The sequence below is a fragment of the Phyllostomus hastatus genome, unplaced genomic scaffold (assembly GCF_019186645.2).
Source record: "Phyllostomus hastatus isolate PE091 unplaced genomic scaffold, TTU_PhHast_1.1 phas_contig_159, whole genome shotgun sequence".
NCBI classification, from domain to species: domain Eukaryota; kingdom Metazoa; phylum Chordata; class Mammalia; order Chiroptera; family Phyllostomidae; genus Phyllostomus; species Phyllostomus hastatus.
The window spans coordinates 38,923,158-38,950,949 of NW_025333640.1; the positions used below are offsets into that span (position 1 = coordinate 38,923,158).

General features: G+C 54.0%; 1 protein-coding gene and 1 long non-coding RNA gene across 2 annotated transcripts in view; one reads left to right on the forward strand and one right to left on the reverse strand.

The window, feature by feature from the left end:
• LOC123813969 overlaps positions 1-27,792 on the reverse strand; it is a 71,257-nt gene that overhangs the window by 30,731 nt on the left and 12,734 nt on the right. The window contains exons 2-3 of the long non-coding RNA XR_006784820.1: positions 4,930-5,027; positions 3,673-3,963 (exon numbers count right to left, since the gene is read on the reverse strand). This is a non-coding gene — a long non-coding RNA (uncharacterized LOC123813969). The remainder of the gene's footprint in view (positions 1-3,672; positions 3,964-4,929; positions 5,028-27,792) is intronic.
• IL21 (interleukin 21) lies at positions 3,733-12,513 on the forward strand. The gene is made up of 5 exons (XM_045831414.1): positions 3,733-3,987; positions 4,093-4,128; positions 8,536-8,691; positions 9,746-9,823; positions 9,916-12,513. Exons 1-5 carry the CDS (start codon positions 3,733-3,735, stop codon positions 9,937-9,939), a joined length of 549 nt encoding a protein of 182 aa, XP_045687370.1. The 3' UTR covers positions 9,940-12,513.

Below are 27,792 nucleotides of genomic sequence, written 5' to 3' on the forward strand. Positions count from 1 at the left end.
AGTGTCACAGTTGCCCGGAGACAAGCCACCTTTTGGAGCGCCTCTGGTACACAGGAGCGGTGCATGTGACAACAAGTTCACATCGCCCTCGGCACCGGAGGTCTCTCTCCCCAGAGTCTGCCGCGCAGACCACGCATGCCTATGCACGAGGGCTGAAGCGAGCGACAGCAGAAACGGAGTGCAGGACACGCAGTGGTCTCAAGGAAGAGCTGTGAGGACAGGGCAAGGCTGTCGGGTGCAGGCAGCATCCGGCAGTCTCAGAGCTGGCCCAGCTTCCTGCACGCAGAACCGTGAAGCGGCAGTGCCCGTGTGTGGACGTCAGCTCCCCCTCCCTGCCCCTGCACCTCACCCCGGCCCTCCCCTGCCAGAGCAGCTGGTCCGTGAGCACAGACCACTAAGAAAATTCTTGAAATATGTCCACGGATCCCAGTGAGGAGCTGACTACAGTTTCCTGCTGCCACGTGACCACCCGGGTTCTCATCCTGGAGAGAACGCACGCGGCAGACCCGCCGCATCGCTCCATGGCACCCAGGTGACACAGAAGCCCGGTGAGAGCAGGGTGCTCGCCGCACCCTGTGCCTTTTTGCCCAGACAGGGGCCCCTCGGTGTCCCCCGCGCACAGGGCCTGGGGCTGCCACTCACGTGTGCGTGCTGAAGCCGCTGAGCACAGGGCTTTTAAACATCGGAGCTCAGGTGGCCCGTGTGTGAAAGCAGGAAAGCAGGCCTTTGCTTTTCCTTCACTCCTCCTCCTTCCACCACCCTCTCCTCTCTCCGTCCTTAAGAATAAACCCTTTATCCTGGTCCTGCTCTTCACCAGGATATAGTGAGCTGCTGTCCAGGCCTGAGTGCGACCACGTCCAGACAACATTCAGAGCACTCAGCTCCAATGCGACACACTTTCTAACCATCGCCACGCTGCTGCACCAAACTGAACCGTGACGGCCACAGAGCTTATGGGGGACATGGGACAGGGGCCCTTCACTCCAAAACACACACAGAGGAGGACAGGCGCTTGATAAAAGGACAGCCTTGAACCAAGGTGTCACAGGTTCGATTCCCAGTCAGGGCACATGCCTGGGTTGCAGGCCATGACCCCCAGCAACCGCACAGTGATGTTTCTCTCTCTCTCTCTCCCTCCCTTCCCTCTCTAAAAATAAATAAATAAAATCTTAAAAAAAAAAAAAGACAGCTGCTTCACACGTTACGTGGTTAAGAAGTATATAAAGACCACAGTAGGTAAGGCACTCAGTGCAGAACGAGGCCCGAGGTTGGCTCAGGAAGGCTGCAGATTGCGAGCTGTTGAGAGGTGGCATGCGAGGGTCCCCTGGGGGGAAGAGTGTGCCACCAGACGTGGACAGCTGTGTCTCCTCACACACGTGGTGGCAGGGTGGCTGGCGGGAGTCTGAGGCCTGTGGGTGCTCGGTGCTCCTACACGGCCGGATTGGCTGGGGGCGGGCCCTGGGGAAACCATTCCCCCAGGGTTTGCTGCAGCAAAACTGCGCAGAAGCGAACGGGGCACTCTTGTTGTGCCCTAACCCTTCCCTGGTACATGAATCGCGTTGAACTCTCATCTTCAATACAAGCATATGGCAGGACTGATGGACTGAATCTGGAGAGTAAAAAGCTAATAGTCAGATGCCAGTTACACGATGCCATGAAGGTAGCAATAAGGTTAGTATTACTGAGCAGAGAGTACACAGCTCGGGTAAATCTGGGCCTCCTTATTCCCACTCTCAGGAACATCTCAACATAGCAACAAGTTCAAGTGAAATGCAAACTGGGTCATGAGTTCGAAACACACCGTCAGTCCCAAGCAAAGCTTCTGAGCTCCAGAAAGAAGTCGTTGCACTGGGAAGTCCTTCTGGAAAGACTTCACCCCCCAGTTTATCCCTCACACCCCCTACCATGCAGCAGACGTACAAATCTCAGCCCTTCCCTTCTCCACCCCCCCCGCCCCGCCCCCCGCAGCCTGAAAGACAGGCAGTACGGCCACACTGCACCGTGTGTTCCGCTCGAACACCTGCCTGCCTGTGCTCCTCCTGCCCGTCACTTCAGCCTCTGCTTCCAGAAAGCCTCCTGCACCCTCGGCCTCAGTGAGCTGATCTCCTGGGACTCACTCCATCCCGAGCTGTCCTTGAGGCCTTTTGCGGGGAATGCCTCCTTAAGATTTAAGCCTCACCACAACCCTGTGATTAGATTCTAGACTTCGCTTCCTTTTGCAAGACCATGCCCAGGGCCACCTGTGCCCTGAATCACTGGGGCCAGGGCTGGAACTCGAGCACTCTGGTTTAGAAATTGAGCCCGTAACTGCTGTGGTTAGTGTCTTCAAGGAGACGCGCACTCTCTAGGCAGCCGAGGGAGCTGTGCGAGGAAGATGCGGGCGGGGGTGGGTGCCCGGCGGGCGCTAGGGAACCTGAGTCCCTGCACATTCCAGAGCTTTACACGGGGCCTCCCTACGGGACCTCAGGCCACAGGGAGGGCTTCTCGCTCGAGCAGTGGGGTCTTATCTCCTCTCTAGGGCCAGCCGAACCTCCCGAATAGACGTTCTACCATCAAAAGATTACAGTCAACTCTTAAAGCAACTCAAGTCCACACTCCAAGCTGTGCTGGCTACATAACATTCTAGAACAAAGGACGGGGCACACAGGTCACGAGACAGAGGAGTGAGGAAAGGCTCGAGTCAGGAGCTCGGTTTGTAAGACCCAACTGGCTGCAGCTACAGCAGCCTGTGCAGCTTCCTCAAATGTCACGAGTGGTGGGGACAGGAGCCACAGTGAGAGGAGCGTGAGAGAAACACTCCTGGACCTGGGGGCTCTCGCTAACCGCCACCCGGTCACAGTTAGAAATGTGTTGTCATACCCAGAGGAAATGGTATCTGACAGAAAGAAGCAACACTACGCAAAGAGAAAAAAAGAATTGCGAATGGGTGTTTTTAGTTTTGCTCGCTGAGAAAACAAATTCCGGTCCGGCAGGGAGCGCCGGCCCTTCCCGCTCTCTGGGCAGAAGCGCGCACAGAAGAGATGGACACTGGGGGGCGTTCTTCAGAGGCAGGCAGTGGGACCCCTTGACTGCGTTCCTGTGCGGCCCCGGAGAACCGCTGACTCCGAGTACGAGTCACACTGTCACATAACGTGCTAGGAGCCACGGTGAATGCTGCTTGAAGATGCTCTGGGGAACAGCCGGGGGCAAATTCTGCTCTAAACCCTTGAACCTGATTAAGAACCTAAGATATTCTTGCTAACTTGGAAAATACCCCTGATATTTAAAATTTCCTAAAAGGTAGCTCTCCTCCTACCTTTTGGATGGAATACTAGGTGATATCAGTCAAACGGCATCGTTATTACCATAAGAAAAAGTCCTGTGAGAAAGCACATGTGGCCACCTTAGTCATTATTGAAGTGTCCTTATGACTGTCAGAGGGAGCAGGTGAGAGGCTAGGGGAGGCGGCGAGAGCGAGCGCGTCAAGTGTTTTTATTTACTCCTTTGAAGTCCCGCAGCACCTACTGTTTACCAGGCGCCCCCCCGAGTCACACCGAAGGCTGGAATCCACCGAGAGCCTCCCTTTTCCTGTCTGAGCTGCAGAGGGAGCGCGTCCGTGGAGCCGGTGCATCCCTGCCCCCACGCGCCGGCGCACGCACACCTAGCCAGTGGAAAAGAAAAAGGGTTACTCACCTTCATCCACTCGACGAAGATTTCCAGGCGGCGATGGGAGGGCGTTAGCTCTCCTGAAGGATGAATAAATACGCAGCCCTGCTGGCAGCCTGCTCACAGTCAGGTCGAGGTGGAAGGGCAGCCCGAGGTCTGGCTCTCCCGGCGCCTGCGAGACCCCGTCCCGGCACCATGCACGGCATAGCCATCTGCCTGATGGTCCTCTTCTCAGGGACAGTGGCCCGCAGGCCTGGCCTGCAGGGGCAGGATCGCCTCTTGGTCAGGCTGCGCCAACTTATTGATGTTGTTGATCAGCTGAAAAATTACGTGAATGACTTGGTAAGGCCATCCTTGTCAAAACACAGTCTAGAAGATATGCTTCCATGAATGTGAAAGAAGCTTTTTGACTTAAAATAACTCAGAACTAATTTTCTTTTGCTCTAGGACCCTGAATTTCTGCCAGCTCCAGAAGATGTGAAGGTAAGACCAGTTGAATTTATTTGTGAAGATATATTTGATGCAAGTTTAAAATCCCATTAAGAGTGGCATTAAGATGAGTGTTTAGGAATATACTTACTTTCAATGAATCTGGAGGTTTAATAATTGAGAAAATAGTTCTTTCTATTTTGGTGAATTATTAATTTACCAACCAAGCCAACCAATAAAATGCTATGTACCTTATAAGATGTATTTTTAACCCCAAATGTGTCTAAGAGCACACTCATGCAGTCCTGGCGAGACGGGTAACGGGCTGGAAGACGAGCCTGGACTGGGGGCAGTTCCTGAACAACGCCCCACTACTGAGCCTGTAAGAGCCCCTGTGCACGCGAGTTCCAGAGCCCTCTGGGAGCCCTGCCAAGAGATCCAGACCTGCACCATAAGGAGTAGAACTCACCCTTTAATAACTAGGGAGGAAGGGAGAGAGAGAGAGAAAGGGAAAGGAAGGGAGGGAGGGAAGGAAGGAGGGAGGGAGGAGAAAAAGGAAGACTGGATCAGAGAGAGAGAGAGAGAGATAGGGAAAGGAAGAGAGGGAGGAAGGGAGGAAGGGAAGGAGGGAGGGAGGGAGGAGAAAAAGGAAGACGGATCAGAGATAGAGAGAGAAAGGGAAAGGAAGGGAGGGAAGGAAGGAAGGAGGGAGGGAGGAGAAAAAGGAAGCCAGGAGGGGCACGGGGTGTGCACGGGAAGGCTGTCCTGGGGCCCGGGGCCCCACGTACTGGCCTGGATGAGGCAGTCCTGGGGCCTCCGGTGAGGTCTTTGAAAGGACCACTTCCAGCAACTCACCCCATCCTCTTCAGCCATCTCAGTCCACTCGGCCCGGGGGGGAAGAGGCCTAGCATTCGAGCCCTGCGTGTCCTTACTTAGTCTTCAGGCGTGTTACCCTGAGGATACAAACGCAATTGGGGAAATGTTTCGTTGTCACAGACTTTCAACTGCAGAAATTAGAGTAACTCCGCAAGTGCTACCAGTAATTAGGACGTTACAGAGGGGAGATTTATGAGGATGCATCGCAAAGAAAACAATTACTGTAAATGACTATGTGTAAAAGTGTAGAAAGTGAGTGAGTCACGACGATTGCTTTCCTGCAAAATTCTCTCTCTGGCTCTGAACCTAACCACTCTCGTTTACTGGAGCCTTTTCTAACAAGCAGTGTCTAAAATGAAAGTAGCACATTCAGTTTATTGGAAAGGCTTTTCTAATAAGTGAGAATATGTCTTAATCAACGTCCTAATTATCAAAACAGAACATTTTTCAGCATCTCCTGCCCTTTGTTTAACTGCTGTGGTTAGAGTTCTTTCTGGAGTTTCGAGATGCAGTCTGTAACTAGCAAAGTGAGAAATAAGAAAGACGTGCTACTTTCTAGCTTGAGTTGGCCTAGTGGGTACTTTCTCTGTACGCTTTGTTAAAGAGAGCTATTTCTTATCTCGCATCGCAACATGAGGACTTTGTCTCTGTGACACTGTATCCGTGAGGTGATCTGACCGAGCGGTCTGGCTGTGATGCCGGTGAGTGATGGTCTGACTAAGATTGTTAAGCTACGCTGGCAGGCAAGTCAGGAAGGAAGAAAACAGTTCAAGGCCACTGTAGTGTTATGTTAAGTTTTGCAGGACTAGCATTGAAGCAGGGTTTATAAGAGACTTAAAAAATTAAAAAGTTTAATGAAAATAAATTCATGTAAATTTTGCAGGCAAATATTGATATGTAGTCATTATGTAAGACCTCTAATTGGTCTCAGAGGTGTCTTTCTTTCTCTTTCTAACCATAACCAGGGGTCCTGAACTGGTGGTCATTTTGCACCCCTGCCCCGCCCCAAACATCTGTCAGTGTCTGGAGAGATATCTGGCTTTCACAGCTGTGTGTGGGGGGTTGTGGGTGGGGAGGGGTTCTATTGGTATCTCATAGGCAGGGGCCAAGGATGCTACTAAACGTTCTAGAAGGCACAGCCCCAGCAGCAAAGAGACAGACCCAGCCCCAAGTGTCAGCAGTGCCACGGTGGAGATGCCCTGATTTAAACCCAGTTTGTCTGTGGGACAAAGGTTATTTTGTTCAATTAGCAAGACTTCCCGGGGTGAATGGGCAGAGCTTTCTTTAGGGAAAAAAAGTAAGTAGGTTAAAAATAGGCTGTAAGAAGGCAAATATTTTCAACTAGTCGACAGTAAAATGACAAAGCCTTGTGCACCCCCTTGCCTGACCACTCTTGGGCTGGGGACAGGGTGCGGGCTACTCTGGCTTTTGACCTACATTGCTCCTCCCTCTGTATAGCAGAACTAGCAAAGGACAGCTGAGTCCCTGTCTTAAAGGAGGAGGGAACCAAGCCTTGCTACACCCAGGCAGAGCCCAGGAAAGCCATGCTTCTGTCCCCAGGTGGCAAAGCCACACAAGAATTTGGGGTCATCTGGGAAACCCCACAAGCAGCAGGGCCACCGGGACAGGTTCTTCTCTCCACTCCCCTTCACGGCCACATTTACTGCAGCGAGTACACCCTCGATGCAGCCGGCGCAGCCCCGCTGCAGCTGGCACACCCTCACTGCAACGAGCGGGCCACTCCTCCACCCCTTTTCCTCCGGGGCTGCCTTTGATGAGCATCTGGAGTCAAATCCAGTAGTTCTGTGTCCGGGCCACACCCCGCCAGGGACCGCTCTGCTGCTTGCAGAGAGCACAAAGCCAGACCCAGCGGCCTCTGGACACAGGAAGGCAGGAGCGAGGGCCCAGGCCCATCAGTGTCAGCTGTGGTGTCCAGGCTGGAAGGTGTCGTCACTGGCCTTGACCGCTCCTGGCAATGTCCCAGGGGGCTCGTTGGGCAAGGCCCCTCTCCTTCTTTGGAACCTGACTCTTTCGGCACCCATGTAAATGTTAACTCAGCAAAATGGGTCTCTGTGAGAAATGCTGGTTTCTCAGATCAGCACAGATGAAGCAGTTAGCGTTTTCAGTTTCAGCTGGAAAATTTACCTCTTTAAATATGAATATTATTTTTTCCAGTAAGTTAAGCAGGTTGTGGTCAAAAAGAAGAGAAAAGAAAAAACTTCAACAAACAAGAACATGTGGTTTTCAAGGAAAAAAAAGTGCTATAATTAACAATTATAAATAGTTTCTATTAAATAAGCGTTTTGGCAAACATGGACAGGACCCCACCTCGCCTCCTGAGGGGCAGGCGCCTTTGACACGAGGAAACCAGATAAGGCGCCTCTCGGCTGGGGCCCTGTATGCAAAGCAAGCCCGGCGGGGCTGTGTCTTAAGATGCATGTTATTAATCAACATCCATACTGGCTGAGCATATGGGCTGGAAAATGCAAAGCAGGCCAGATGCGATTTTCTGCTGATTGTCCAGGAGAGACGCAGGGAGTGCTGCTGCGAACGGGACTGGCCGGGCAGCAACCGACAGGCTGAGGTTTCGGGGTGTGTGGCGGCGGCTCCCACACACGGGAGTGAAACGGAGCCGTGCAGCTTTGGGGGTGCGATAGTGTCACAGGCGTGCGCTCGCCAAAGGGAAAAAGAAATGTGGATACAAGGTCTTAGATCAGCATTAAAATGTTTTTGACAGGTCAGTACAAGCTTCGTTCTTCCAACAGGTTTCATTCCCTCTGCAGCGCAATGTCTAGGGTTCTGACTTACCCCCTAGTTGCCAGTTGTCTCACTAAGCCGGGAGGCCCGTTGTGCCTGTCCGCCTGTCCCCTTCTCCGTTCTCTGAGACTACAGCTCACTCACTCCCTTACCGCCCAGGGAACCCAGCAGACTGGCCAGGCAAGTGTCCAGTCTGCTCCTGGGCTGCCTGACCCAGGCAGAATCCTACTGAACCCTCCCTGACCTGGGAGAGCGAGTAGCATTTTAGAAAAGCCAAGTGAGGTTTGCGGCCAGGGTGCTGAGTCCTAGGCGAGACCGCGGCCTCCAGAGGGAGGGGCCCGGCCCCCTCCCCAGACAGGGGCGTTAACTCAGCCGCTACGTTTGCAGACTCCGCACGTTCCCTGAACCTGCACGGGCAACGGGCCAGGGCTTGGGCCTGGCGGGGTGCTGCTCTCAGGGGCTTCTGTGCACGTCGCGGTGCGACGGCGTAACTCGCACGAGCCGCCCCCACCAGCGAGACTTCTGGAGCCTCTCCATCTAGGGAGCGTGTTCGTTCTACAGCCCAGCTCAGTCTCCCCCACACGCACGGGCCCCTGCCCACCGCCCACCCTCAGAGGCGTTGGGGAGGAGGAGGAGCAACGCGGGGCAAGCTCCCTCCTCCTCTGCAGCCCGGAGGCCCAGCGGGACGGAAGCTGACGGTCCTCATGCGTCTGCCGAAACGAGCGCGACCCCAGACACTGTCACACAAGTGGAAAAGAGCGCTGGGAAGGACATTCTTCCTTTCCAGATAACTTCCATTCACCCGTCTACAAATTATCTTTCTTTCAGAGACACTGTGAGCGACCAGCATTTTCCTGTTTTCAGAAGGTCCAGCTGAAGTCGGCACACGCGGGAGACAACGAGCAGATAATTGGCCTGTTAACAAAACAGCTGACACGGACACTGCCCCCCACCAGCTCGGGGAGAAGACAGAAACAGAGACAAGTAAGATGGGCCTTGGAGGCCTCCTTTATGTGTAGTGGTTAAGTGTATCCCACAGACACACACACACACTCACACTCCTCAGAAGGAAAGGAGCTGAGCATGTCCTCGATCCAGCATCAAAGACACGTGGAACGGTGGTGCTGGCGCTGAGCCAAGAAGTACCCAGTTAGGCACTGTCCCCTGCCAGCTGGGAATGCGGCCCTGAAGAGGCTAAGGGGTGTGGACCCTGCAAACAGTAAGAGCCAGAACTTGCAGCTCCTAGCTCTCAGTCCCGTGCGCACACTGCCACGGCAGACCGGCCTTTCGGGTGTGAAATGCCACGCGGCGGCCTGCTGGGGGGCTCTCCGCAGGACTAGGGGTACAGTACACAACCAAGACATACTTTCAACAAAAGAAATATAAACAAACAATTCACACATGGAAAATTGTTCACTCTCCCTGTAATTGAATACATGGAAATTAAAACAAGGAAATTCTATTTTTTCCAGTAGCAAATTTTAAGGTCCAATAATGGTAAGAATGCTCTGTGTGAATACAAGTAACTTTTTAATGTACATCAAAAACTTTAAAAATTTTCATCCCTCTAATTTAGTAATTCTACTTCTAGAAATTTATCCAATAAAATAAACAAGGATGTATATGAAAAACTATTCAGAGATGTTCTTTGAAGCATTGGCTAAATTAGTGATATATTAGAGGCAGTATGTGTCCAAAAATAGTAACAGTTCAGTCCTGTGTTGGAATATGAAGCTACCACCATGTATCATGTTTTTTGACGAATATTTAACACACAGGAAATGTCTGTGATATATTAAGTGTAAAAAAAAGCAAATCACCGATCAGTGTAAATAACATAAATGCAAAGAAAAAAAATCCTGGGAGGACGCATCTCCAGACACCGCTGCGGTCCCCTCTGAACAGTTCTATGCATTTCTCAGTTTTCTCTGTGAACGTGATTTATGTCTGTACTCTGAAAAAACACATTCTCGATGAATGCTTTATTCAACAGGAAGCAAGTTTTAAAGAAGAATGTTACTTTTTCATTGATTTCTAGGTGTGCCCTTCATGTGATTCCTATGAGAAAAAACCGCCCAAAGAGTTCCTAGAAAGACTGAAGTCGCTCATCCAAAAGGTACCCCCTAAGTTCCCCTGGCCCCCCGCCCCCGCCCCCGCCCGGCTGTGCCCCGTGCCGGGCTGCCTGCTCACAGTCTGCTGTCTCCACAGATGATCCACCAGCACCTCTCCTAGAGCCCGGGAGGGGGAGGTTCCCGAGGACCCGCGGCAGCTGGACACTATGGGACACGCTCTACCACGGCAGTGAGACGCACTTCTGGCACTCCACACGCAGGGACACGACACACCAGTGAGCGGAGGGAAACTCAGACCAGGTTCAAAGTCGGGATTGTTTCCCCCTCGTCACTGTGTCATATTTCAGTTCAATCCACGTGGTCTGTTTGTCCAACTTGAAAAAACCGCCTACTCATTAGAATCTGGTTTCCTATGTTATGGATTTCCATGACTTCTAAAATTTGTGCTTACTGGCCCAACTATCACATTTCTTGGTTAGGCAGAGGCTTAACATTTTTAACCAAAAATACAATTTGGGAATTTATTGATCTTCTATTAACTTTGATCGTGTTTACCACAAGAATGCAGCCTCTTATAATCATAACCTAAAAGTTATACACCTTCACTCAAGCTGAAATAGATAGAAGCGTGGCGTCAGAATGGACAGTCGAAGTCTTCAGTTCTCTAATGAAATGAAAACGGAGTGTTTAGAAACTTGCACCTGAAGAGTTTACTTTTTATCACGGAATGTCTAACATATAAATGTATAATTTATTTATGTGCCAGGGGGTCTCTTTGCCAGATGGCTACACAAAAAGTCTTACTTCCTTATTGGGATATATCAACTATTTAAATAGCGTAGCTATGAATGTATTTATGAAATGGACTCTCTTCGTCTGCTCTGTCAGCGGGCTCAGCGGTGCAGCTCCAGCCCGGGCCCCCGATAAGCTACCACTGTGCTGGCGGGCAGCAGTGCCTGCCTGAGGGCTGGCGGCAGCTCTCCCCGAGACGGCCGGGCCGGCTACAGGGGTCAGAGCTGCCGGCTCCAAACGCCCAAGGCCGTCTCCCTTCCTCTTCTTTCTTCTTGCAAAAATGACAGAAAGTTGGTGTTTGCGCGCTCTACCTGAGGCCGATTCCGTCCCCAGCGGACAAGCGAAGGCAGGACGCAAGCGGGGAGGCCCGGGCTCCCGCCCGCCTGCACGAAGCGCAGACGTGGGGCCGGCGTGCCCGTCGCCCAGCCTCGGCGGTACAAACAGGCAACTGCTCTGACTGCCACTTCATATCGGTCCCACGGCTTCCTCGAGTGGGCAGTCAGACACTCCAGAAAGGGGAAATCTTTGCTAGAACATCATTTGAGAATAGGTGATTCTTATGAGAATAAAACCGCCCAAAGAATTCCTAGAAAGACTGAAGTCACTCATCCAAAAGGCTGAGTGCACAAGCAGATGTACAGGCCATGCTTTGTGCTCTGAGAAGAAAAAGGATCTACTTAGACGCATTTTAGAAACAAGTATTTTTGTAGTTCTAGAAGATATGCTAGGGACCAACTGTGTCATTAAATCTCCATGAGATGTTTTATCAGCAGCAACAAGGCACTCTATTTTGGAACCAAAGATGCTCTGGCAGAGGAGTCGGGCAGGCAGGTGCGCGACGGTGCCGCTGCCCACGGAGGGCTGCCGCCGGGCGGCGGGGGAAGCTGCAGGGCAGGCCCGGGGCTGACTCGGCGTGAGGGAGCCTTTGTTTCTTGTTGCCGGCTTCCTAGCTGTTGACTTCTTTGACACTGTGATTTTATATTTAAAATAATATATTTATTTTGGTATGTTTACTGTTAATAAATCTCTGTTGTAATCCGTTTGACCAGAGATGTTACCTTCAAAGTAAAAGTAGTTTAGTGGGGTGTTCACTCAGAGCCTCCACTAACCCGAGTTCAAAGCCTTGGGTGAAGGGGCTCGCAGCACCCCGAGAAAGAGCAACTTTCTCGGGTACACAAGATGAGGAGCGAGACCGGATCGGCTTCCCCCGCTCCGTGTGCAAGGCCAGGCCAGCCCTCGAGAGCCCCGGGAGGCTAACCCGTAGCATTACTGGTCACCTGCAGGCGGTCAAGTAGGACACCTGCAGTCTTGCTGGTCGTAGCACGTGCTTACATTTGAGGGGCTTCTACTTTACCCCTGTAGAGTGAGGCTGTTGGACTTAATATCTAAGGGCTAGTCTGCCTTTTTTTTTTTAAAAAGAGCTTTATGTGTCTCTGAGTTGCTAAAATTCTGGATGTTCCAATAAGAGCATCTGACCACACTTCTGAGTAACAGTTTCTACTAAAATCTGAGGTTCAATCGATCAACATTATTTCAATAGAATCTGTAGCAATACTCACTGTGGGAACAAGGAAAATGTTCCAAAAGAAGGAAGGAAGGAAGGAAGGAGAAGGAAAAGGCTGCTGTAGGTCACGGGAGTTCAGGGAAATGAGTCAGGACTTCTACCATTTTAGCTGAAGGTGTCTCCTTTGGACAATTGCGTAGAACTGTAGCATTATTATCTGTATTATTGCTCTGTTGTATTGACATTTGCATCTGAGAATTTAGTTTCAATATGAACTCTGTATTTTATAACTTAATGATTATTTATTATATATTTGGATTTAAATGTCTGTGTTCATGGCTTCTTATTTAAGACCTGACCGTGTTAAATGCTACCCAGTCAGAACCACTGTCTTCTGTCATTCCCTGGAAACCCTTCATTCACTGTCTCAGCACAAAATAAAAGATGATCCTTAGCTCCTGGAAACTTACTTCTTTGCATGTATATGCTAGAGACCATCTGCTCGCCTTACACACGTCACCGAAATGGAGCTTCCCACTTCCTGCCCTGCCCCTGGGATGCCACGACCTTGGTGGCCCTCCCGAACGTGTGGTCCAGGAGGGATGGAAGGGAGCCTTCCCTATGTCCACTGCTTTTGTGCAAACCTTTCTCCTAGCTTGTCTGTCCCCTGACTTCTCTGGACAACTGTCATCTCACGAACACTCCTCCAGGACCTCTGAGGACTCAGGCACAGCCTCTTCCTTGAATGCACCTTTTGCCCCCGACTGGTGGCCTCAGTGCCCACAGCAAGGACCCTGCCCACACTGTAGCTTCCCAGCACCTCACCTGCCCCAGCCCCACACGCCCCACCTTTCTCTCTACCCCTGGCCCACAGCCGTGACCATGCACCAGACTTCGTCGCCTGGAGCCACTCTGTCTGAAATCTCTCCACAGATAAAACTGTCGCCTGCTAGTCTCTTTGTCCTCACACTGCCTGCTTCTGTGCCACTGGCCCTGAGACCCCCTCAAACAGCCAGTCCCCACTCCCTCCATCTATTAGTTGCCCTTTGTCCCTCACGGAGCCTGGGCCCCTGCCACCCCTCGAACGCGGATGCAACGGCACACATGGTTGCGTTCTTCTCGAGAACCCGCCTACCGGGCTGCTCTGCCTTGGTCCCCTAATCCGGCTTCAGGCACTGGCTCTGGCCACTCCCCTTTGGGGACCCTTTCCATCTACCCCCTTCTGGCTCTCTGGGGTCACTTTCCACTTCACTCTCCGCCCTAAACACTCACCTGCTCCCAATACCTGTTCCCTCGACTCCAGGCCCCTGGGGAGTCGGCCAGGACCTCGCCTCCCGTGGGAGAGAGTTGGGTGTTGAAAGAGTCGTCGACACCTGTCTGCACTCCCTCGTCTCCTGTCCACTCACCAAACCACCACCATCTGCTTTCTGCCATCCCTCATCCTGCTACTGCAGCGTCACAACGGCCCTTTCTCTGTGCCCCAGCTCCCCAGAGCGTCTAAGTCCCCATGTCAGCTGACCTGGCCATGGCCCTCGCTGCCCTTGACTGCCCCACTCTTACCCTCTGACTGTGGAGGACTGCCACGGAAGGCCCGAGGCGTCCCGCAGTCACTGAAGCAAGCGGAGAGGAAACTCTCTGCGACACGGCGTGCAGATGTGCGTCAGTCACACGCATCATCTGACGAGGGTGTGCAGACCGGCCAGTGGTCCCAGCCCTGGCAGGTGTCATGTCACCTGGGGAGCGCGTGACAATATTCCGGGATACTGCGTTCCAATCCAGTCGGGATGTCCCAGGGCCGGGACGATGGTGCTTTCTGAAACGCCACGATGGTGCTTTCTGAAACGCAGGCGGGGCTGGGAAGCACCGAGGGGCCCAAGGCCATGCTGACACCTGTGGGCAGGAGCGGGAGGTGACAGGCAGCTCTCAGCTGTAGGACCATGCACGGACTCTTTCTAAGTCACTCCCTTTCTGCAACAAATGCTCTCCAAAGCCCCGACAACAGAGAGAACGCCCCAAAGATGTGCTTATGCTGTACGACAAGGAGATGATCTGGGAGGTGTTTCAAGTACAATTAGTTATTTGCTTAAAAAGAAAAACTGACTATGGAACAATCATATAATAGAATTCAATATAGCAATCAACAAATGAACAGTAGCTATGTTGAAAAAAAGATGCTAGGTACAAAAGAACACACATTTTATGATCCCATTCATATAAAGTCCCCAAACAGGTAGAGCTAATAGATGGTACAGGGTGCCCCTGAGCTGCACAGGGGTTGGGAGCACCGGCCCCCGCACAGCCCAAAATCCCTGTAGAGCTGTGACTCCCCCAAAATGTAACTATTGATACCCTACTGTTTACCAGAAGCCATACTGATCACATAAAGTCGATTAACACATTTTTGCATGTTATATGTATATATATATAATATGCTGTTTTCTTACAATGAAGTAAATGAGGGGAAAGAAAGTGTTGTTCAGAAACCCACAAGGCAGTGCGAGCACATCTGCAGCACCGCACGCACTCCTCGAGCAGAACCGTGTGCCAACGGGCTCGCACAACCCCACCCACACTGCGCAGGGCCGGCTGCGTCAGGGCACGCAGGGTGGCCTTCCTCGGGGCAGGGGGGGAGATGAGGACAGCGGTTGAGAGAGAAATGAAGGAATGCTCTCTTTTTTGACCCAGAACAAGGTATTTATCGAACTTACGATTTGCACCATTTTCTCTATGTAGGGTATACCTGAATAAGAAGTTGGGAGTAAACGAAAGACAACGTGCTTTAAGGAGTCCTCTGTGGCAGATGACGACACAGGGCTCTCCAAGGAACTCGAAGGTGAGGGTGCGGAGGGAAAACAGCTGCTGGTGGGGGCGGGGTGGGGGGAGTGGGAAGAGGCCGAGGGAGACCCACCGAGTGCGTAAAGGAAGATTCTAGATTTCTAGATTGTGGGGCCTTAGTTAAAAAACACAGCTTTACAATGACCCTCTTAAACTGGCTCTGACCATGTTACCATCTTTCTATTGGGCTGAGAGGTGGTCGATTCAAAGAAAAAAAGTTTGTGCTGCTGTGTGTTTTCTCTATAATCTTAATTCAAGTAATTTCCCCAATCTAACTTACAAAATCACAGAGAAAAAATGAGAGCGAGAGCGAGAGAGCGGGGGAGAGACAGCAAAAGGGAGAACGGGGAAGCTGCTGTCCCTGGTCAGGCTTTCCCAGTAGAATCCGAGGGGAAGGGCCACGACCCCACGCCTGCCCTGCAGCTGTCGCCGCTGGTGCACCCAGACCCCCGCAGGACCGCAGTCCTGGCGGGCCAGAGCCTTCCTTACTGCAGTTTCCTGCAGCAGCTCTCCACCGCGGACTCCCTTTCAGAAGACGCCTCTGAAAGGAGAGGACATGCTGCCCCCTACTGAAACAACGCGTGCTCACACAGACACCCGATCCGACCCGCAGCACCTTGTCGCCCACGCCTGGCCAAGAGCAGATGGGACCAGCCTAAAAGGTCGTCTCAGCTCTTTCAGTCCCACACGTCACTACTGAGGTCATTTCTAACCAGAGGTTGCGAACCAGGAAAGCCATTTCACCTTGCCCACGGCGCACCGGATGGGTGGCACGGATGGGGGTCCGACACCTGCTCCGGGCGGTCAGCCCACGACCGCCTGCTGGCCTGCAGGCCTTCAGCAGGCCGAGCGCCTGCCCAGGCTGCCGGGGCCGTGCCCCCCATCTAGCCAGGCCCTTGTCAGATAGAGGCCCCACCCCAGGGCACTGGTGAAGCCAGAGCTGTGCAGGCTTCCTCAGCGGGGAGACTGCGCCAGGACGCTCACAGGGACCGCGTGGACTCCGGCCCGAGGGGGCTCATGGTGTCCACCTGGGCTGGGTGTAGGGCTGGCTCCAGGCTTTGCTGCTGGGGCCGGAGCTGGGGGTGGTTCCATGCTCTTTGTCTGCCTGGGGACTTGCTCGTGGGCACCTCTCGTCTACAACTGGGGCCTCGGGGAACTGTCCTTTAATATACAGCTTCCTAACAAATAAAACATGTTCCTGGTGGCTGCCACAGAGGAGAGATCTAAACACACCAATGAAATCAGCTTTCACGGCTGCCTCTGGCCCCGGCCCCTCCTTCCCAGAGCTGACCACTGGTGTCTGCATGCCCCAGCTCTGCTCAGTGGCCACTGATGAAGAAACCTTCAGACTGCTTCCAGACTGTTCCAGGAAACAAAGGGGGGGCATTCTCCCAAACTCACTTTGTGGGGCCAGAGTGATCCTGCCACCAGGACCCCTGAGATATCTTCCCAGGAAAGAAAATCATAGGCCGATATCCTTCATAAACATGAGTATAAAAGGCACTTTTAAATTGACCAATTTTATCCAGCAATATATGCAAGTTCATTACACTGTAACCAATTATCGTTCATGCAAAGGATTCAAAGATCGTTTAACATTAAAAAATCAACCCATGTAATACAATGTATTAACAGAGCCAAGAAGAAAACACAAATTATTTTTTCAATGGATGCAGAGTAAGCATTTGATAAAATTTAACACCTCATCATGACTTTTGACCACAATGTCAAAAAAACCTCTGCAAACTAAGAGGAAAACTTCCTTATTCTGATAATTTTAAAAAACCTACTTCTAACTTTGAACTTGACGGGTCCTTTCACCTAAGACCCAGAGTGAGGCAAGGATAGCTATTCTCAGGGTTATCCAAAATGGCTCTGAAGCCCAACCAAGGACAAGGAGGAAACGAAGGACAAAGACAGCATGCATTCTGGAGAAGTGCAGGCAAAACTTTTTGTTTACAGGTGACATGGTTCATTATGTAGAAAACCCCTTGGAAATCTAAAAGCTCTACTAGGGCTAATAAGTAAATTTATTAAGGTCTCAATTCATAACATCAACTCTATATAGACCAGCAGCAAAAACTAGGAAATGAGAAAGGTTAAAACCCGATTCATAATGGCATCAAAGTTATAAAATGCTTAGGAAAATATTTAATAAAAGACATGCAAAACTTCTATAAAACATTGCTGAGACAAATTTTAGATCTCAACAAATGGAGAAGTATATTTATGTTCATGGGTGGGAAGACTGAATATCGCTAAGAGTCAATTTTCCCAAAAATCAATCTATAAATTCAACACAATCTAATCAAATTCACAATCCAAACAGACTTTTGGGGGCAGAAATTGGCAGGTTGATTCGAACATATATGAGAATGCAAAATACCTGGATGAGCTGAAATACCTTGAAGAACACAGCAGACAGTCTCATCTAACCCTAACCCAAGCCTGACATGAAGTTGCGGTAGCTGGGTAGCTGAGACAGGCATAAGGACAGAAGGCAGACTACAGAAACAGCCCAGAGAACCCAGAGAAACAGACACACACAACGCAGACTGAAGAGTGCGTGCCACGTGGCCCCATGCACGAGAAGTTCGAGAACAGGCAGTGCTAATCTGCAGAGACGCAGATTTGAAGGTGGGTGCTGGGGAAGGAGCACAGGGTGGCGGGGCGGGGTTTTCTGCATCTCACTTGGGGAAGAGGTTCCATGAATGGGCATAAAACTCTCTTTAAACCCTTGAAGTATACACTGAGATCTGAGCGCTCACGGCATGCAGATTTTCCTGAGTCAGTAACACGTCAGACATCACAGTTGGAGCCCTGGCTGCACAGCTCGCGTGGCCCCAGCACGGCAGGGCTGCGGGCTCCGTCCCCGGGCAGAGCACTCCCAAGAACCAACCAGGGAATGCACTAGTAAGCGGAACAACAAATCGATGTCTCTCCCTCTAAACCTAACTTCTTTAAAAAAGCCTCGATGGGAACCCAAGGCGTGAACAGGGCTGCTCGGAGGAGGCGGGCGTCTGCAGACCAGGCAGGGGCTGGCTCCGCGGAGGACAAGGGAGGGGCCTGAAGAGGGCAGTGAGACAGACAGGTGGGGAGCAGCACGAGGCGCCCGGGAGGAGGGGCTGTGGGAGAGAGAAAGCCGGACAAGGCAGTGGAGGCCAACGTGGGAAGGGCCTCAAGGACGGAGAGGCCTGAGGTTCACCCTGAGAGCTGGAGGGAGCCACCGGAGCATTTTACGTAGACCAGACCGAGGGCAGAGCAGGGTGGGTGTGAAGGGACAGAGAGGCCCGCGGGGAAGCAGACGGCGAGGGGCAGCAGGGAAGCCGAACCCGGAGCGCAATGTGGGAGCGGTCGCGTGCTGGAGAGAGGGGGGCAGCTGGTGACAGGGGGACCCTGGGTCCCAGGGGTCTCCCGGCCCCCCCTCAGCCTGTCATTAGCTTGTGACAGTTGGTGGCACATGGGGTGGGGGTCAGGGTGGGAGCTGTAAGTAACAACTGGATGACAGCAGGGTTTCTCAAGATGTCTGTGATGTCGACTAAGGACGACAGCAAAATATGTCTGGTTTCACAAAGGTCGTTTTTACAGAGGTGAAGGAAAAACTCTGTGGCGAGATGGAAAATGTCTAATCTACCAGAAAAACCCCGGTCACAGAAGCCCACCCGCCACTGAACGCTGGCGCTGCTCGAGCACTCGGCGCGGCGCAGGCTGCGCGTCCGCCCCACGAGGCCGGTGTGGTCGCTGTAGTCGCCGTCCTGTCCCCACAGCAGGCACAGAGCGCGCCCCGTGCCACCTAGAGGTGCCTGCCTTTGGTCACCTGTGCAGGGCTCTGGGCTCCAAGGTCACCCCCGGCGACTGCCGTGTGTGACCTCACAGCCCCTGGGGACTGGGAGGCAGAGGGCAGGACGGTGGTGGCCGAGAAGCCAGAACAGGGAGGGAGCCAGGACAACCGGGGCACAGGGCCGGCAGCGGCTGAGCTCAGCCCTAGGGACCCCCGGGCAGTGCGCACAGGGCCAGGGGGGCCTGGGTTTCAGCGACCCCTCAGGTGCTCTGACGCACACTGGCCTCTGAGAGCCACCGTTCCAGGAAAAAGAGAGACTGAAGATTTTTGACAGAGACATGCAATGTGGGATGCTTGACTACATTCAAATTTTGGGCGGGGTGGCTCGGGGAATAGCCGAAAGGGATGCCACTGGGGCCACTGAGGACATTTGAAGTGTCCTTGGATCAGAGCCTCTCGGAACGGAACGCACGCAGGGACCACCAGGGCCCCGTGAAGCGCAGGGTCCAGCTCTGAGTCTGGGGCAGGCCACGAGCTCAGCACTTCCAACAGCACGGCTGCTGGTGAGGCTGACGCCACTGGCCCCGGGCCACATTTTGAGGGTGAATCTGAGACCCCCCCCATGACACGGGCATCTCTGCAGAGCCCACGGCAGCCGCCCTGCGAGCCTCTCCGGAGTGGGAGTGGGTGCGCCTCGCTGTTTCCCAGCCTAAGGCTCAGGCTCCAGGTTGGGGCAGGGGAGCCCTTCTCGCACTGCAGAGCAGGGGCACAGGACGCAATGTCGCAGCTTCAACCCCTCTGCCCAGCCTGCCCCTCCCAGCAGGGGCGGGACCCAGGGGACTCGCCCCTGCCCTCTTCCCCGGGGCTGATGACAGAAGACAGTGGGGAGCAGATCCGTCTCCCTCCCCAAACCTCAGTGACACAGCACAGAGCAGCATGTCTGTGAAAGTCCTCCCGTGCTGGGTGAGTCACAGGCCAGCCTCAGAAACGAAAGGAGGCTGTATCAGACGAGCTCTGATGCCAAAAACACCCCAAGAAGGAGGCTTGGACAAAGAACAGAGAGCAAGCAGAAGCCCAGGGAGAAAGAGCACACGGCTCTGCTCGGACAGACCGCGGAAGCCCTTCTGGGGAGGGGAGGGGAGGGGAGGGGAGGTGGGGCTGACCTGGAGAACCGGTGGCCAGCTCAGCGAGCAGCCCCACCTCCCTTTCAAAGAGAGTCTCGGACTAGCACGGGGGACACAAGTGCCAGGGAGAAAACCTAAGGGGTGTGCTGAACGAAGACAGCAGTGAGGGACACCCGGGTTTTGTTCTGGGCAGGCGGTAGCTAAAGCCGGATGATCAGAAAGCACTGTGGCCCTCGCCCCTTTACAGACAGAGAGACAGAGAGACAGAGAGAGCGCGAGTAGCCCTGGAGGACTGCCAAGCCTGCCATGGACTCCCGGGCAGGGTGAGCTGTGGTGCTCCAGTCACATCTGCAGAACAAGAAATTATTTCTGAGAAGGTCAGACAAGAAAACTGAGAAATAAATGGATGGATGCCTAGATGGATGGATGGATGGATGGATGGGTGATGGATAGATTGTGGATGGTGGATGGATAAATGCATGGATGCATGGGTGAATGGATGGATGGATGGTTGGATGGGTGATGGATGGATGGTGGATGGATGATGGATGCAGGGACAGATGGATGGATGAGGTCTGTAGCCTATCAAAGAAGGTTAAGGCATGAGAAAAATGTGCCCACTACAGGCCTCTCCTTTCAAGTGCAAATTTTGAGGCATAAACTATTTCATGCTAAAGCAGGAATCTGTATCTTGGTGGACATGCAAACACACAAAAACAGGCACTAAGGAACCCATGGGATTAGCATGGTTTCAGAATGAGAGGACTAGACTGGAATCACGGTCCTGCCAATTGGGGGTCAGTGGAGGAAATGTGAGTGTCCGCTGGGTGGCTGGACTTCAGACCCTGGGTCTAATTTACCATAGGCAGGAAGTGCAGAGAAAAGGGCCACAGTGGCTGGAGGAGAGGGAGGGAGGATTTGTCTGGCTCCCTTGTCCCTTCCTGGGACCAGGCTTTGGGCTTTGAAAAGAAAGGTGGACCCCCAGCTTCCCGAGCCGTGCCAGTTCTGCAGATCTTAGAACTGGTAGGCAGCTCACACACCAGCTTGAAAACACATGCTTGTTATACACATGTGACATCCCTGAGGTCAGAGTGCTTGATATGTGTGTTTTAACACACTTTCTCAGGTAACAAAAGCAGTTACAGCTCACTGCAAAAAAATTTCAAGAAACATAGACAAGTATAAAAAATGAGAGGTCCGTCTGTGTTTATAGTGTGCGGGGATCTTTCCTAACTTCCTTCTACGTATGTAAGCACAACACACACCCTCTTCAGGGGTGCGTGACACAAACAGAACAGGACCGCGCCCCGCACCCTGTCCCTTCCGCGCATCGCCGGCCTCACACAGGCGCACGCCGACCGCACAGCCACCCACCACATGGACACACTGCAGATGCTTAGCAACACTGCAGTGACATTTCTATAAACAGTATTTCAATGAAAATCTTCGTCTACACACCTTCAAGTCCCTTTCCTGTTATTTACTTGTAAAAAATTCCCAAAGTGGGAATTGGCTGGTTAAAGGTGGGCATTTTTATTTTGACACACCTTGCCGAATCTTTCCAGAAAGGAGGTATTCCGGCAACGGTGCAGGAAAGCTGCCTACCGCCCACTAGCACTGGGTGTAGCCACAGTTCCTGACCATGTCAAACACACACAAGTGGAAATGATCCCTCTTTTTAACTTACATTTCCTTAATGCTAGGGAATCACACACATTTAGATGTTTTTTGCCACTTTGAAATTTTCTTTTGAAATTCTACTTCGTGTCGCGACCACAGGTGCCCGTCCGGCTGTAAAAGCATGTGTTCGCCTTTGCAGGTGCCCAGTGCAGAGCCGACCCCAAGTCCTGGCCGGGCGGCTCCGCTGGACAGAGAGCTGGTTGGTTAGAGCGTCGTCGGGTACGCCAAAGGCTCCGGGCCTGATCCCTGGTCTGTGCGCACGTGGGAGGCAACCGAGAAACCTCTCTCACTCGCCCCCCCCTTCCTCTCTCTCTAAAACTGACGAGCATGTATGCTGGTGAGGACTTTGGAGGAGAAGAGACAAGACCTCGCACACAGCCGTCATGAACAAACACCCGCTGAGCCCCGCTCGCTGGCTGCACAGTCGTGTCTGTCCACGCAGGACCCTGGGCCAGGCGTTCTGCCCCGTGATCCCGAGCGAGTCTGCCAGGAACCTACCGTCTGACTTCGAGGGAAAAAATCTGGACTCTGACAAGGCTGGCCACAGTCAGAACCCCCCCCCCACCCGAACCCGTGGCCTGACCCCATGGACCCCCAGCCCGAAGCTCAAGAGAAAGAGAAGAGCTCCCATATAAAAACGTAACAGACCAGGAAGGAGAGCAGGGCCACCCACCTGGTGCCACTGAGAGGTGCCACGGGGCTGGCCTGTCAGCAAACCTTCCTCCTTTTGGTCTGCCAAGGGCACCCACCAGCAGGCCTGCATTCCCAGCCAGGTCAAAGAGCTGTCACTCAAAGAGACAAAGTTCCGACGGCCCAGCTGTGGAGCCGTGACAGATGGAGAGAGAAATGTCTTCCCTCCATGTTGGCTCGGCCCGTGGCGGCCCCTCCTCCCCGCACCTGCCCGAGCAGGTCTGAGCGGCCGGCCGTCGGGGCGGCTCCTGGCCTCCACTTCCGAAAGCACGGCAAGTCGCTGAAGGCCCCTGAACCCAGCGCTCAGCGGGGGAAGCCCCGAGGTTCTGCTGGGCCTCCTCAGACCACAGGGCCGGTCACCGAGCAGCACAGAGCAGCAGAGCCCGGGGGGGTGGGGGGGGGGCCTGGGAGCTGACCCCACCACGTGGAAAACAGCCATGGTGAGTGGGGCGGGCAGCGGGGGGAATCGCCTTCTCTGCTTGAAGCACACACACCAGCTCCACGGTCTGCACCTTCTCAAGCACAAGGACCTCCTTGTGACGTCAGAATTTTAGTAAGTGTATTGTCAGTAGAATCTAACTAAGTAAAACTTATAATAACCAAAAGGTAGTGTAAAGTCAGTAGTTATGGTATGTACTTATGCCCTCCCTCATATTTTAAAAAATTTTGGCATGTTTGCACAAAACAATCTTTTCACTTCTAAAATGATGCAACTAGAATCCCGACTCAGGGACACTGTGCAATAACTCCATGGCCCACTAGGGGTCCCACTGGTCAATCCCACCGAGCTCCTCATCACACTGGGCACCTGACAGGTACAGCCTCAGATCTGCAAACTCCCGGGGAAGAGAGTCAACTACACATTGGGATGACTTTCAAGTCAGTGTTTATTTATTGGTCTGGAAATACTAGAACACATTCCTCTTGGAATGTAATGCCAGGAACTATGTAAAACACCCATTGTCTCTCTTCAAAATCGTTTAAAAGTTTCCCAGCTTTGTTGAGATATAATTGGCATATAACATTGCGTAAGTTTAAGGTTTGATACCTTTATGCACTGTCAAATGATACACACCACCACAGCATGAGCCAACACCTCCATCCCATCACAGGAACTGCGCATCTCTGAAGGACGGGTACATCTTCTCCTTCCGGGCAACACGGACTACAGAACGCCCCTCTGTTCCGTTTTTCCTGGCTCCCAGGAAACTGACAACGAAATGGAACTGGCGATCGCCGTGGGCCACAGCCGCGGCCCCGCCTGCTCCTTCCTCAGCACAGTCTCCTCCTTCCTCCTTTGCTCCTGCTCATCTCCCGGGGCGTGCCTGTCACTGAGGTGCCCTTCACTGGCACTGGATGGGCACGAGTTGTGAAGAAGCACCAGGCCCCTCTTTGACCACGAGCCTCTGCGGTGGTTACAAGGAGCAAATGCCCTGTGTGGGGACTCCCTCAGTGGCCCCAGCTGCCCTGCCACCTCCCCTGCCAAGCACCTGCTTGTGCAGAGTGCTCGTCCAATCTCCGCGTCCAGCTCTCCAAGATAAGGGAGTGCGGGGCACATGGTGGCTGAGCAGGGCACTCAGGACACCACCACCGACCCTCCACGGGGCTCCAGGACAGAACAGAACACACAGCAATGCCTCCTCCGTCCCAAGGAGCCCAAGAGAGCTGACCGACAGGGACGGGCAGCTAAAGCAACGGCCCTGGTGCCCGTCAGGACTCTCCCCAACATCCTCTCTGGCAGCCTCCCCCGACCACTCTGTCGGGACACTTCTCTCCTGCTCCACCTCCTGTCTGACCTGTGGCCACTGCCTGGATCCTGCCTCTCCCCGTCTCCCTTTCTGCCTGCTGATGAGGCCCTCTGGCCACTGGGGGGCAGTGCTGCTGAAGGAACCGAGAGCCACGTGGCTGCAGGGCCGGGCTGGAAAGTTTTAGCAGTAAAATCAATCCATACGTTGTGTCTTTCTCCAGGATTAGTTTTCCTCTCCGCGTCTAAACTCACACTCTGGGGAGATGCACACCAGTGAGTGTGTATTTGTGTTAATGATTTTATACACAGGTGGTCCTGGGTTCTGTCAAAGTCCTCTTCACAATAAGGTGTCACTGCACACAGGGTGCTACGACAAGAAAAACCGGCACAGAGACCCAGCCCGGCGGGGTGGCCAGCCGGGCAGAGCGCTGCCCCGGCACGCCGGGGCTGCAGGTGTGTGCCGGCCAGGGCACACACACGAGTCCACCAGTGAGCGCTTAGGTAAGTGGAATGGCAGATCGGTCTCTCGCTCCTCCCTTCCCCGTTCTCCCTTCCTCTCTAAAATCAATCAGTAATTTTTTAAGTGTTTCAAATAAAATAGATAAAATTACTACCAAACAGAGACGAAAAGGCCGTTGCACCTGACTAAGCCTCCCTCGGGCCCAAACCACAAAGCGACGAAGACGGCATCTCTCTGAGCCCTTCCGACGGCGCCGAGACTCCTGCAGGCAGCAGGTGTCTGAACGGATCCCCCGCGAACCCGTCTCTTCATCACCACACGGGCCCTTGGGGCTCGGGCCTGTGTGCGGTGGGTCTGGTCAGCGCGAGCCCGCCCGCGGAGCCCACTGTGCCGGGCCCAGCGCTGCGTGGAGCAGGACTCACAGCCCTGCCTCGGGCAGCTGCTCTGCATGGTCCCTAGGCGTCTGCCTTTCCTGTCCACACACGCTGTCTGCTTTGCTCGTAAGAGCCCGTGCCTACAAATAAAGGTGCTGGCCAAGGAGGGTGAGCACTACGACACACACGGCCACTGCTCGGCTGTCAGTCCACGCCGGCCACGATTCGATGCGGGGGCGGGGGGGGGACCCTACGGGGCTCAGAGCAGAAGGGAGGGCCAGTGCCCACTCAGAGAGTGGCCTGTGCTCCTTAGACAGGAGCCTGACCCGAGATGGGCCTGCACTGAGGGAGGGAGCGGCTCCCAGAGACGTGCTGGGAACCCTCTGAGCGAGGAAACAAGGACGACGTGCGGACATTCGGGGATAGTGAGGATTCCTGGGTATCTTCTGTCAGGGACAAGGACTCGCTGAGGCAGAAGAGAATCGGGCCTGGTGTGGCGACCGTTGTCAGGAGGTACAGGTATGAGTCACTGTGCTGTACACCTGAAACTGCTAGGGTGTTCTATGCCAGCTACACCTCAACTTTAAAAGGGCGGACTGTCTAAAACTAAAATGAAAAGCAAGCAACAAACTGCTCGGCAAGCAGAGCCCAGGCTCGGCGGGAGGCTGGGAGCTCAGGCGGGTCTCTGTGTCCGGGAGACAAAAGGACCTCCGCCCCGGACTCGAGAAGTGCTTTCTGTCCCTGGCAGTTAGCTGGCTAACACGGACAGTCGCCCTGCCGAGCGGCCGTGAGGACGGACTCTGGGTGGCTGGCGGGGCGTCACACCGTCTCCCTGCAGGACTGGCTGTGGTCTGCTCTGCAGAGGCACAGCAACCCACCGACGGGCGGTGTCAGTGGGAGGGGTTTCGGGCTGCTGCTGTGGTCTCTCAGGAGAGCGCTGGGCTGTGTGTCACAGATGGCTCTGACACTTAGCCGACAACAGAAATGCCTGCTTTTTCTAGAAGAAAGCAGCTGAGGACAGAAGGGGGAAGACAGGGAATTTCACAGGGGAGAGCACAGCGAACAGAGGCTCCGAACGTGGCTGGAGAGGGGCGCCCGCTGGGGCAGGGCTCTGTCACTGTGCCGAGGGCTGCTGTGCCCCTCCCACGAAGGAGGAGACTTCGTGAGGGGCGGTGATCCCGCAGTCTCTGGGGAAGGAGGCGGGGTCCCCACCCAGCCCTCATTCAGTGTTGGGGGAGTCCTGACCCCAGGGTCTGCTTTCCCGACCACCTCTGCAGAAGGGCCCGCGCACCCAGAGCCGGGCCTGGGAGGGCGGTGCAGGGGCGCAAGGGAGGCGCCCCCGCCCAGCTTCTCAGCACCCCTGCCACACGGACGGGTGAGCGGAATTTGTCTTCAGTCCCCTGGAAATGAACCTCTGTTTCTTTATTGCAGTACTCTGTGCCCGAGGGTCCTTCCTTCTCAAGTGCGTCAGGCATCAGCACAGAGAAACCATTCAGAAGATACGCTGAGTTTTGCCACCCAAAGTTGGGAATGAGGAAGTCTACAAAGTTGGATGGCAAGTTCACCTCTGGGAACTAAGGTGAACAGCCCTGTTCATCGGTCCAGTCAAAATTATGTAGCTCACACCCATACGTTCTGGGGGAGGCGAGCACACTATTTAGCGAGAGGGAAGCACGTGCTGAGAGAGGCGACCGCAGCGCCTCAGAACTGGAGTCACAAGCAACTGCAGACACACAGTGCAGGGGACCTCAGCAATGGGTGGGGGTTACTACCAAACACGCCCTGCCCTAGCCCTGCTCCCAGTGCTCCGGTTTCGCCTTCCCTGCCCCGTCCCCACCCCCGCGCCCCCTTCCCCACCCTGTGTTGGCAGCAGACCCCCTCCGCTGAAAGTGACAGAGACCCAGGCCCGGTGGCTCACGCGCACAGCACGAGGAAACGGAGTGCCCGGAGCTGGTGTATGAGAGCGTCAGGGAGTCAACAAAACCTCAGGTCCTTTCACCGCTGGGTCCACTCTGTGTGGCTCCCTCAAGGCCACCTCCTGCCCAATGTGCCTGCTGTCCCCTCTGCGGTCCACGCGGCAGCAAGGAGAGGTGGAGATGAGCGCTTGCTCTGTCTAGAAGTCCCACGCACTGGGGACAAAAATAACGGGCCAGAGCTCATCGCAGGCCCACAGCCCCGTGGTGAGCGGAGAGGCGTGGCCTTCCACCCGAGGAGGGGACGCGCAGGGCTGGAAGTCCACGCCCTGCTGCCGAGGAGGACGGCCGGCCCAGGGCGGCGGCCCGGGCCCCCTTCAGACGCTCCACCGCCCTCCCCCGCCTGCGGCGGGGACCCCAGCCTGCCCACAGTCCAGGGCGCCGCACAAGCCTCCGGCAGCCTGTCTCTCTCCAGCCTTCCCTTCCCCGTCCACACAGCTGGTTGACTTTTCCAACAGACCTCTCTCCAGATTGCAACCTCAAGTTCACTATGTCTAGAACCAAACGTACAGCCATCCCACTAACCCCCAAGCCCGCTCCCACACAGCTCTCTGCGGCCGAAGGCCGGCACCCTCAGCACCTGCTCGCACCCTGCGGGACGGCCCCCAGTCCCTCTCGGGGCTGCTGCCTCGGCCGCTGCGTGCTCTGGCCTGCACTGCACATCACAACCGACTCTCGTGTTATGTCATGTCCATTACTGTTCTGTAAAAAAAACCTTTCAGTTTATCTTTGGTAACGTCTGCATGCAGCAAAGCCTCAAGATGTGGGCCTAGCCTCTCCTTCTGGCTCGTCTTTATCCAGTGCCGCAGGTGTCACCACCTGAAAGGGGGCAGAGCAAGTGACCAGCAACATGGCTCTGCAACCGATTCTGGTTTCTACCCGTTGGCCCTTCACCAAATTGTCCTTAACCAGGCCTCCGGGCATGTGCCACGCGGCCTTGCTAGGGGACTGAGGGTCCGTTGGTGAAGGTCACTCACACAAGCTGGAACGCCTGCCAGCTCAGAGAGCTCCTGTTCAGGTCAGAGCAGATTCTTCCCAGAACCTGCTGTGCAA

Coding starts and splice junctions, on each gene's coding strand:
- IL21 (XM_045831414.1), top strand. CDS start 3,733: ATGAATAAATACGCAGCCCTGCTGGCAGCCTGCTCACAGTCAGGTCGA. Junction 8,692..9,745: donor GAAGACAGAAACAGAGACAA/GTAAGATGGGCC, acceptor ATTGATTTCTAG/GTGTGCCCTTCATGTGATTC. Junction 9,824..9,915: donor TGAAGTCGCTCATCCAAAAG/GTACCCCCTAAG, acceptor CTGTCTCCACAG/ATGATCCACCAGCACCTCTC.